The sequence below is a fragment of the Thunnus thynnus genome, chromosome 14, assembly GCF_963924715.1.
Source record: "Thunnus thynnus chromosome 14, fThuThy2.1, whole genome shotgun sequence".
Lineage (NCBI taxonomy): Eukaryota > Metazoa > Chordata > Actinopteri > Scombriformes > Scombridae > Thunnus > Thunnus thynnus.
Window position 1 is genome coordinate 14,545,815 of NC_089530.1, and position 11,131 is coordinate 14,556,945.

The 11,131-nt window shown below is 38.8% G+C and overlaps 2 protein-coding genes across 2 annotated transcripts; one reads left to right on the plus strand and one right to left on the minus strand.

The window, feature by feature from the left end:
• Positions 1–4,440, minus strand: LOC137197012 (heme A synthase COX15-like). The gene is made up of 9 exons (XM_067610068.1): positions 4,231–4,440; positions 2,945–3,132; positions 2,724–2,846; positions 2,208–2,394; positions 1,856–2,023; positions 1,642–1,723; positions 1,172–1,326; positions 904–1,017; positions 1–810 (listed from the first exon to the last, which is right to left on the minus strand). Exons 1-9 carry the CDS (start codon positions 4,303–4,305, stop codon positions 679–681), a joined length of 1,224 nt encoding a protein of 407 aa, XP_067466169.1. The 5' UTR covers positions 4,306–4,440; the 3' UTR covers positions 1–678.
• A 321-nt stretch (positions 4,441–4,761) lies between these two features.
• Positions 4,762–8,886, plus strand: cutc (cutC copper transporter homolog (E. coli)). Its single transcript, XM_067610070.1, has 9 exons — positions 4,762–4,973; positions 5,111–5,189; positions 5,485–5,544; positions 5,637–5,846; positions 7,290–7,325; positions 7,592–7,725; positions 7,850–7,877; positions 7,962–8,067; positions 8,226–8,886. Exons 2-9 carry the CDS (start codon positions 5,120–5,122, stop codon positions 8,335–8,337), a joined length of 756 nt encoding a protein of 251 aa, XP_067466171.1. The 5' UTR covers positions 4,762–4,973; positions 5,111–5,119; the 3' UTR covers positions 8,338–8,886.
• Positions 8,887–11,131: the final 2,245 nt, after the last annotated feature.

Consider the following 11,131-nt stretch of genomic DNA (forward strand, 5'->3'; position numbering starts at 1 on the left):
GACTGTACACAATTTTCTTTATTAAAATACACCACTTTCAGTTTTACATTTCTGAAGATGCAGTACAAAGCAACAATTAAGATTCTACATTTTTTGACATTATAATTTATCATCACTATGTCAGCAAGCAATGGTTCATAACTTAAATATACATAATTACACATTCCAAACAGCCACATCTGATTCAACTAACAGGCAGTGCGTGATAGACAAAAGGCAACAAGTGAGTAACCACTTCGTAGCCAGACTTTAATTCAAAACATCTGCTGTACCATTTAAGCTGGATAGAAGCCGAAAATTTGCTTTTTTTGTTTTTGCATGGCTTAGTTTAATTCCTTACAAAACATCCTCTGATGGCAGCACGCCAGTGACGCCACAAATGGCTCCGTCAATTCCTCATTGTCAGCCTTTATGTTTTGTAATTCTTATCCACGGCTCTCAAATAACACCCCTGCTGTAATAATTGCATGGTGAAATGTTTCAATGTCACCGCATGTGATTCCACTGCAGAACCACAGGACAGATGCTTCACCATATGCATAAAAGCCAAGTCTACATTGAAACACACCTCTTGTTTTTTTTCTCTGAATGCCTTATTTAAAAATGAACACTGCTGACTCTTAGGAGGCTTGAGGTGTGGCTAGTAGGGATTCAATTTTTCCATAAAAGAGCAGGCATTTACTTGGGCATCTTTCGGAGCTCTGCCAGGACCCAAATGGCCAGTGAGAGAAGTGCCACAGAGCCAGACTGGTGAGTGGCTGCCAGTGGAGTGGGCACATACAGTAACAGGGTGCTGATGCCAAGGGCGACCTAAAGAGCACAAACATGCAGAGTTTACTTACAATGAAGAGTAGCAGACTTGTGTTGAGTTATTTGTGCCTGGAGTCTGAAATACATGCCTACCTGTCCATAGGCCATTGCTGCAAGGAGGCTGATGGCGATTTTAGCCCTCCTGGGCAGCACCATCCTCCTTGAGAAGAGATACAGGCCTGTAATTGCTGTCAAAGAGGAGATCGCCTGTGGGGGAAAAAAAGACAGAGGAACATCAACAACCTTCTGTGGCCTCCTAATTCACTGTGTGGGATAGGAGGTGGAGATAATTGTTTTTTTTTAAATTAAGACACTGAAATGTTGCCCAGAAGGTTATTTCTTTGTAGAAAATATGACATACCAAAACTCTGTGGTCGAACTGCACTGTTGTGGGGTTTTCAAAGAAGTTCTTGAGGGCAGGGGAAAAGGCCAGCAGATCATCAGGGATCCATCGATCTCCCATCTTAGGGAAGGAGTTATACACCAGCCCAGCATCCAAACCAGCAACAAAAGCACCTGCAACAAAGCATTTTAAACAATGTTACATATTTATCTGCATGTGTATTCATTACATTCACAGAAATGCTTTTGTTTCTTTATATCCCCCTCTTCTGACTATGCTTTGCAGTGCAGTGTTGTATCTTAGCTTTGAATATGAAAACTGTAAGTTGTCCAATTTCAATTTTTGATGAAGAACTTACAAGGATTGGTCAAGTCCTGCTTCCTGTAACTGAGACTTGCTGTGAAACTAAAACCACTCCTATCCTTAGCTGACTTAAAGAATGGTATTTACACATTTATTTCACATTTAGGCACAACAACAAGCAGTACCAGAAAGAGCAGTGAGGAAGACGAGTCCACCGGTACCCTTGGCAAACCTCCTGAGCTGCATTAGACGTTTGGTCTCTGCCATCTGAAAAAAAAGAGGTGCCAGGAAAAGTCATGAATAAATAAACAAAAGCTTGTGTGACACAGACCAAGGTTAGGACTCCATTCTTCAAATGGAGACAGAAATTAAAATGGGTGTTTTGCCTGTAGGCAGTACCTTGCTGACAGGCAGCATCAGAGTAAGCCCGGTCCAGAGACTGGCGCAGTACAGTAGCAAGGCAGAACCAAGGTGAGCACTCAGGCGATACTGGCTGACCCGTGGGATGTCATAGGACTCAGGCTTCTCCTCCAGACCACTTTTTACCATGTACCAACCCAGAAGGCCCTGAGAGGATACACAGAATGATGCTGTATAAACAACTTTCATAATGCTAAACTTGTTAGACAAACAGTGTAGATGTCTACAACCTCTTGCCTCAAAAAAAACAGCATGAACAGTGAAGAAATGATTCACTTCCTGTGCTCCTCCTGTGATCCTATTGAATCACTTAAACTGTATAATATCTCACCTGGAAGAAAACGAATCCACAAAGCCCCAGCACTTTTCCCTTCATGGAGCGAGTGAAGTACCCTTTCTTCCAAAAGTACATGGTAGGGAGGATGTACGCCAGTCCAACGAGCCGGCCCCACATACGATGACCCCACTCCATGTAGAAGATAAACTTAAACTCTGGCAGGGTCATGTCATGGTTCATTCTGAGAGAACAAAATGACACCAAAAAATGAATCTCTTGATTTTAAGGCCAAACCCATATTTTTGTTTACTACCACGTTGAGGTGTATACATTAACTGTGGATGCTGTGTTTCTTATAACTGAAAATATAGATTGTTTGTATCCAATGTGTGGAGTCACTGCTGATGTGAACAAACCTTTGGAAGCATTAGAAAACATTACAGACTTAAATTTAGTTGTTGTGTATTGTTTAGTCTGTGAATTAGACCCATCAATCACTTTGAAAATGAAAACTTATGTGTTGATTTTTCATGAAGGGGGTACCACACAATAGAAAAAAAGGCATCTTACATTTTGAATTCAGGGAACTGTTTGTATTTGGAAAACTCAGCCTCCCACTCTGCCTCTGACTGAGGGGGTTTCATCTCTCTCACCAAATGCCAGTCAACCATAGAAAGACCAGATTCTGTTAGCCTGGATTGAAAAAAAGCACATATTATTATCTTTCAATATCCACATTTAATACAAAGAAGACTGCATGCACAGAAATATCACCTTTTGAAGTAATTTACCTTGTGACACCACCCAAGACAACAGCCCCCACAACAAGCCCACTGCAGCCGAGCAACCAGCGACCTACTATGCGATTTGTGGCTGCACTGGGGACAGTAGCTGCTGCCGGGGCGGCGGAGGCTCCTGCCTCAGCTGTGATGGTGCTCTGCCCTCTCTTCACAACCCATTGTCGTAGCTGTGGACTCCGCTGATGTTGTAGAAAAAGGAGAGAAAAGATTTTATATAAGACTTTAAGATACAACTTAAAATCGATTATTGCTAGAAGTACACTTTGTGGCCAACAGTATGTGAACACACCTCATGTACTTTTAGGCTAGGCCCCCTTAGTTCCAATAAAGGGATGTCTTAATGCTTCCGCATGCAATTACATTTAAGATAATAATATATTATTAAATTATATTTAAGATAATAATCTATTTTAGAGAGTAGTTTGATGGAGGTCCTTTCCTATTTCAACATGACAATGCTCCCATGCACACAGTTGATGTACAGTGATGGTTTTCCCAGTTTGGTGCTACTTTGAACCATTATGCTCCAACCATTAAGCACTTTTTAATAATTGGTTACAACTGTATCACACCCCTCTAATCATTTTATTAAACCACGATACAAATCATGACCTAAAGACCTATTAGGTGTCCTATCCTCATGCTGATCAATTGATTTTATATATATGTAAACTTTTCAAAGTATCAAATGAATTTTGAATAATATTGCCTCCTCAGGTTGCTTATTTCTTATTAACATGAATAGTCTCTCAATCCATTTTTTACATCCTACGTTTTATCAAGCGCTTGTGAAGCACTTTGAATTGCGTTTGATTTGTTTGAAAGGTTCTATATAAATAAAGTTGGATTGATGATAGATTGAATAATTACATATGTTTGTAATGCTCGGGTGTCCACATTCTTTTGGCCATGTAGTGTGATTAATACATTATATGAGCACATGATACAGAAGTTCCCGATCTTCTCTTGATGACAGTTTAAGAATTAATGCTGGTTAAAATTTGATTTCTTTGCTTGATCAAGAACTTTGCTCACTGAGGTGCTGATATAATGGGAGGTCGGTGAGTAACGTTACAACCCACAAGGTAACGTTAACCGCCCTCTGAAGATAGTTACGTCAAATAAACCTTTCACAGGCAGTGAAACAAACAGAGTCGTCTTCTACAAAACAACACATGACATATCATGTTATAAATATAGCGAATGATCGCTAACCGAGTTTGACCTTTTTCATGTTTCCTGGCTAGCTAATAATAGCAGCTTGCTAAATTACTCACACTGCTGTGTTGAAATCCTTTTCCAGCGCTTCGGCAACCGCAAAAAAACGTCGTCCGTAATGAAGAAAGTAACATCTTCGTGTTCTAGTGTATGTTGAGAGCTTGTCCTGCAGTGCTGATGTAAAGGATGAAGCTTAGGTAAACGCTGTTACCGGTTGTTACAAAACCATGTTTCCTACGGCTGCCATGCACAGTTCAACTCTGACCTCCTGACGTCACAATAAATTGACCAAGCTTTTTAAAATTAAATGTTAAATTAATTTTGATTTAATTTAATTTCACGATACTACACATAAATAACAAAAATATATTCGTAATTGAATAATACAGTTAGTAATATATAATTTTTATTGTATAGACGGATCGTCCGTGTATTTGGTGCATGTTTTGTATCACAGCGTATCCCGCATGGGTGGTGATTCCAAACAGTGCTGCCGTTCGGTGCCGTGGTTACGATTCCCAAAATTCTCGCGAGACCTAACCTTAACCTAACAATAACCACACTCGCGAGAGTTTGTCCATCCGTCTGATCCAACCTACAGTCTATGGATCCAACCCAGCATTTACCCTGCTTTTACCCACTGTAGCGCCGTCCACCCGCCAAACAGGGTGTTTAAAATTCAACGATCCGGAAAGACAGTTATCCACGGTAGTGAGTCACCCATAATAACAAAGTACAAACTTCATGTCGGCTCCAGTCGACTAATAAGGTCCCATGAATCGATAGGAAGTGGATTTGACAGGTAGTTGTAAAAATTAACACTGGTAAGTTAACTAAATAATTGTGACCGTGTTTGCTAACAAATTCACAATGAATCTCTTCTTTCTGTCCATGTCTTTCTGTCTGTCTGTCTGTGTCTGTGTGTGTGTCCCTGTCCAGACTGTCAGTATGGCAGACGGCTTTTTAATGGAGGTGTGTGTGGACTCCGTGGAGTCTGCTGTCAATGCTGAACGAGGAGGTTGGTAACGTTAGTGTGTAGAGAACAGTACTTCTTCTTTTCAACTCACCTACATTAAACTTATTGCTGTTACTTACTGAAGAGGTGAAATTGGCACTTGTACTTAAAATTAAGAGGGGAAAGTTGCAGTTATCAGACACATCTTCAACCTGCCTTACAGTGATTATGCTCAAGTACATGTCTATACTGAGTGTTAAATGGACATGCAGTGTTATTTCATTTCTCAAAGGTCACAGGCCATTAATGATACCTTTAAGTATAATCTGAGCTTTAACCTTGTCTTGTCTTCTGACAGGTGCAGGTCGGCTTGAGCTGTGTTCAAGTCTTCTGGAGGGAGGGCTCACTCCCAGTGTAGGTGAGCAAAGATCAGCTCCATACACAGCTCTTGCGGATTTGCTGAAACCACACAATCTCACACACATGCCACCATTATTTTCTCTACTACAGGTCTGCTGCAGGTAGTGAAACAGTATGTCAAAATTCCAATCTACGCGATGATACGGCCTCGTGGTGGGGACTTTCTGTACTCAGACCTGGAGGTGGAGGTGATGAGGAAAGACATAGAGCTGATAAAAAGCCATGGGGCTGACGGACTGGTTCTGGGAGCCCTGACAGAGGATGGACGGGTGGATGCAGAGCTCTGCATGGAGTTACTGGGTAGTGTGTGCACATGTGTATTTGATCTCATTTATCTAAGTGTCCTGGACTAAGTGGTTTCCAGTCTATATGGGCTTACAAGACACTAAACAAAAGCAACCAAGGTGCTCATGTAAAAGCTCACGATGCATAGTTCCAAAAAATTAAAAAAGAAAACACATCAAAAGATCTCATTAGCATAACAGAAATGTTCTGTGATCAATTATACTAGGCACTCTGCCTTAGCACCACAAACATCTCATTAAAAAGCCATTTTGATATATTACCTACTGACAACCAAAATAAATATTTAGCTGTATAAGCATTTTTGACATTTCAGGAAAGTCACAGATGTAATTAATAACATCAACAATGTTCTGTTCAATTAGGGTGTTCCAGTTCCAGGGGTCTTCAATTATAGAGCTGGCTTACATCATTAATAATTAATGCTATTAGTTACACCTGTGCTATGACAAGTCAGAATCTCTGCAGTAAAAAAAGGTCTATATACATATTTGCCAAGGGTGAGGTATAATTTCTTAATAAAGCACACAAGTGCCTTCTTCTCTCTAAATCATATACATTATAATGTATAATTCTGTGTAGTAGTCTTGAATTTAAATTTAATTTCTAAGCTTTGCTTTATCCCAGATATCATCCTCCTGTTGATCTTTATAATTCATTAATAATCTTTGCTTGACTGTATATATATTACATTTCAGATTGTCCCTGAAAGTAAAATGCAAGTCAGGAAGACAAAGTATTAGAGCAACAATCCTTAAACAGAGATAATTGTATGCTCTATTGTTAATCAAAGATCTTTTTGAGTAGCCTTTCCTCTGGCAGTTGAATAAGACTGTTACACAAGCTCGCTATTTTACATTTCTGCTCAACTAGACATGACTTCTACGTCATATCGCCCTCAATAGCATGCTTAGCTGTAAATGTATGCATAAGCTGTCAAACTGAATGATGTTTGCCCTGTGGTTCACATCTATGTTTTTAAAATAACCGTATACTGTTTTAAGTTTTTTGTTTGGTCATAAGAGTTTGAAATATCTCTCATTACATACATAATTGAAGGAAGTAAATGCTGTTAATACAGCTAAATAATATGTAGCAGTCAGTATCTTAAAGTCTGTTTGAGGAGTGTTGCTGCACAGTGTTTGTAATGAGAAATCAGTAGTCATATACTGTGGAAATCTATAAGTTCAAAATCACAAAAATTCAGTCACACAAACAGACTTACTTTTTCTTATAACTAAAAATTATAAAAGGTTTTGAGGGTTCTGCAGACACTGTAGCGTTTGTGTTGGCAGCTCCACACAATACATAGTTTAGAAACAGTGAAATCTTCAGTCATTTTGTTGAGAATGTGCAACTATTTTTTTTATTTTGCAACCTTGGTTCAGTTTTGTATTGTTTGTAAGTTTATTTTTCTGATTGTCACCTTTTGTTTGCTAGCTGCTGCTCGTCCTTTGCCAGTCACCTTCCACCGAGGTAACATTTTCTCTTTTTAATAATAATAACTTTATTTATTTATTTGTATAGCATCTTTCATACAAAAAAATGCACCTCAAAGTGCTTGTGTATCACATCTAAACTTTAAGCTTTTAAAATTCTTTACAGCTGCCAGTAATAATATATTTACTAATATATATATAAAAAATATCACAACTTTTGAAATTTGTTAGAGTGCCTTCATCAGTGTTTTGAAGTATGAGCCTGAGCTTATGTTCATTAAACTAATATCGATCCCATTTCAGCTTTTGACATGGTTCATGACCCAACGGTTGCTCTGGAGACTCTGGTATCATTAGGGTTCCAGCGTGTGTTGACAAGTGGCTGCGACAGCTCTGCTCTGGAGGGACTCCCTCTCATTAAACGGCTCATTGATCAAGTATGTACAAACTATATGTATGCAAACACATGGCATTGCTTTTTATCTATGCTGCTTAGTTGTTGTAGATCAGCAGCTTTCTATCATTCATACATCCTAATTTCCACCTTTTCTGCCACTCCAGGCTAAAGGCAGAATTACCATCATGCCAGGTTAGTACTTTTACTTTCTCCCTTGTGTGTAGTTTATATGTGTTTTTGTATAATCATTTGTTGATATATCATTTTTTAATACAGGAGGTGGGATCACGGAGAGAAATCTGCAGAGAATTTTAGAGGGATCGGGGGCTCAAGAGTTCCACTGCTCTGCCCGCTCCAGTAGGGATTCTGCCATGAAGTTCAGGTTTGTTCGTTCAGATTCAGCCTCAGTTAATTTAGCACAGGAGGTGGGAGTTCAACCATGTGCACATATATCAAAAGATTTTTGCAACTACTCTATAAAACATCAAAACTTCTTTATTTATTTTGTTCCTTTCTGTCCAATATTGTTTTCATGTGCAGGAACGCCTGTGTGACGATGGGAGCTGTTTTCTCAGCACCCGAGTACGGCCTGAAGGTGGCAGATGTGAGCAAAGTCCGCACTCTCAATGCAATAGCCAGAAATACCTTGTGAATGGATGTTGGACAATCACGACAGATGACAAAACAGATACCTCAAAAGTGATCACAGGTGGTTATACTGGTGTGTCATCATTTATTTTCATCAAAGCCCAAAATCAGTAGACGATTTCAGAATTGCCATAGAGAGCTGTTTTTTTTAATCACCGATCAAACAGTACTTGTGAAGTTAGAGCTCAGGGACAGTGCTGAAACCTTCTGGGTAATGCAGTCTATCCAAATGTCTCACAGCGCAGAGAGTGATTAATAATTGTTGTGTTTACTTTGTAACTTTTATGTGGCCTTAGATATAGTGTAATAAAATACACAGTAGATTATTATTTTGCGTCCCTAAAACGAAAGAAAAGAAGTGATCAGTGCTGCTTTTATTTTCAACACAGTATGTTTTCGAGTTGCCATATAGTTGAACTATATTTATTTACAGCACTCCCCATATACATTTGAAGATAAGGCAAAGCTGTGACCTCCTGTACTTTATTTTTTATGACAATGTGAAACAATGTGACCTGATTCAGATTTTAATTAAAATCAAAACATCTCAACACTTTGTTGCACTGTTTTATTTTTAACATTCAAGAGTCAAGAGACTTTATTGCCATTTGCACAGGCACAAGGTACATGTACACTGGACGTCTGTTCTCTCAGTCAGATTTAAAAAAATAAACAAGTTCACAATAAATTAAGTTAAAATGAAATAAAAAATGTGAAGATTCATGGACAGTTAATGGGCAACTGACATGGTGACTAATTATAGTAATTTACATCTCAAAGTTCAATTCTCAATTCTGTTGTCTAGCAGTTCATTTTCAACTTTTTTGCCTTAATCATCATGGGTCATAAAAACAGTATAGATTTGTAGGCCAGTGACATGTCAGCAGTGTAACATAAGACACACTCTGAAGAGCCTGTTACCCCATATAAGCTCATATCCTGGAGTTGTTTGAAGGAGCAGGTTTACTGATTCATCTAAATGTCTAAAAAAAAAACCAAGAACCATAACTTGAACTGTTGTAAAACACCTATTAAGGGTTTTACAGACCAAAGTTATCCAGTGTCATCAAAAAACCTACTGTATGTCTTAGAAAACTCCCTCATCAGCTATAATGGCATGTATGATGTCATTCATCTATCAAGTTTTAACTGTGTATGCATATGAGCATTGCAGTTAAATATCAATGATGAACAGTCTTTGATGGGATTGGTCACATTTGGTCAGATTATGTTCGATACAGTTTCATTGAAAGTACTCAACAGACTTTAGTGACTTAACTTACAACATGTTGCGTCTTTAAGTTATAACATGAATGTGTATCCGTTGTTGGTGTCTGGTCGGTTGAGTTGAATGTTTAATACTTGAGCTGAAGTTTATAAATGTGTCTAATTCACCGACATTTACAGTTGCATTTGTTATAGCAGTAACTGTATAGTACAGCAAACTGAATGTACCAGTTCTACAGTATGTGCTCACATACTGTACAATGTATTTTATCACCTAGTTCTTAAATTGTCTCTGTGCACTGCCTATTCTCTATGTCCTTTTTTGTGGTTTATTTCTTTAAGGTTACTTTTGTCTCTACTGTAGCTTGTAAGAAACAGTCAAATATTTACTGTATGTGCATATCTATTTTAAAATTGCTCTTAGTTGAAGTTAAATCTACCATTTTGTAGAATACAAAATATTCTCCCCCACCCCTCCGTCATAGGTTCTCAAAGTAACTGCCTTCACTATTTCGTGATAATAGTCAGTTGGAGCTGATAAGCGCAACACATTAAGACTAAAACATGCTCAACTTAGTAAACATAGCACAAAAAGTAAGGAAATTTGTGTTTGGTAGATTATTTCTTTGTTGTAACAATGTCTTGGCAATAAATCTTATACCGTTGGAAAGCCTGTTTATTTCCCTTTTAAATGGTGCCACATTTGTAAGGAACATACATTTGTGGGATGAGCAGTAGAGCTGAGTATGTGGGTTGCGCCCATGAAAAATATGCCAAGTCTTCTCTGCCAATGCCAAACAGCTTGTTCTGCCATTGACTCTTGTTTGGTGTTTGGTCGATTGGATGATTGAAGTTTGAAGAAACAAGACATATTGGCAATTTAACAATTTAGTCATTTAACAAACAGGAGCCTCCATAGCGTGTGGAAGAACCATACACAGCCACAACAGCCTGGCACCTCCTCCTCATGCTGGTCACCAGCCTGGTTACACGCTGCTGTGGGATGGCATCCCATTTTTCAACCAGCATTTGTTGCTTTGTGGGGTTTATCAGAGACTACCTCCAGAATTTGGGAGTGGAGAGGATGGAATCACCTGCCAGCAGTCCTGACCTCAACCCCATTGAACACTTTTGGGATCAGCTTGGGCGTGCTGTTCGTGCCAGAGTGACCAACACAACCACGTTGGCTGACTTGCGACAAATGGCACTATTTAAAAGAGAAGATTTATTGCCAAGAAGCATTGTTACAACAAAGAAATAATCTACCAAACACAAATTTCCTTACTTTTGTACTATGTTTAGTTGCAGTGCTCTTTAATTACATATGGGTTGCCCTCACGTGTCACATGGCTGTCCTTGAGGCTACACACACACACACAGTGAGTGAGTCAGTTTACAGGCCCATGTGATGTTATCAAATATGTAATGATTAACCATCACACAGTCAGAATGTTATCTCTCGGGACCATCACAGTCAGTGAAAGACTTTTCACACACTTTAATGCTAATAAAGGGTTTGTTTTGCTGCTCGTACAGTAAATGAATGACTTCACTACACAGCAAGTCTGCCA

What these genes read in the sequence shown, in the direction of transcription:
- LOC137197012 (XM_067610068.1), bottom strand. Translation starts at nt 4,305, where the DNA reads ATGTTACTTTCTTCATTACGGACGACGTTTTTTTGCGGTTGCCGAAGC. An exon ending in CAGTTCCCTGAATTCAAAAT is followed by an intron (nt 2,395 to 2,723) that starts GTAAGATGCCTT and finishes TTGTTCTCTCAG; the next exon opens with AATGAACCATGACATGACCC. An exon ending in TGATGCTGCCTGTCAGCAAG is followed by an intron (nt 1,724 to 1,855) that starts GTACTGCCTACA and finishes CTTTTTTTTCAG; the next exon opens with ATGGCAGAGACCAAACGTCT.
- cutc (XM_067610070.1), top strand. Translation starts at nt 5,120, where the DNA reads ATGGCAGACGGCTTTTTAATGGAGGTGTGTGTGGACTCCGTGGAGTCT. An exon ending in GCTCTGCATGGAGTTACTGG is followed by an intron (nt 5,847 to 7,289) that starts GTAGTGTGTGCA and finishes TTTGTTTGCTAG; the next exon opens with CTGCTGCTCGTCCTTTGCCA. An exon ending in TTAAACGGCTCATTGATCAA is followed by an intron (nt 7,726 to 7,849) that starts GTATGTACAAAC and finishes CTGCCACTCCAG; the next exon opens with GCTAAAGGCAGAATTACCAT.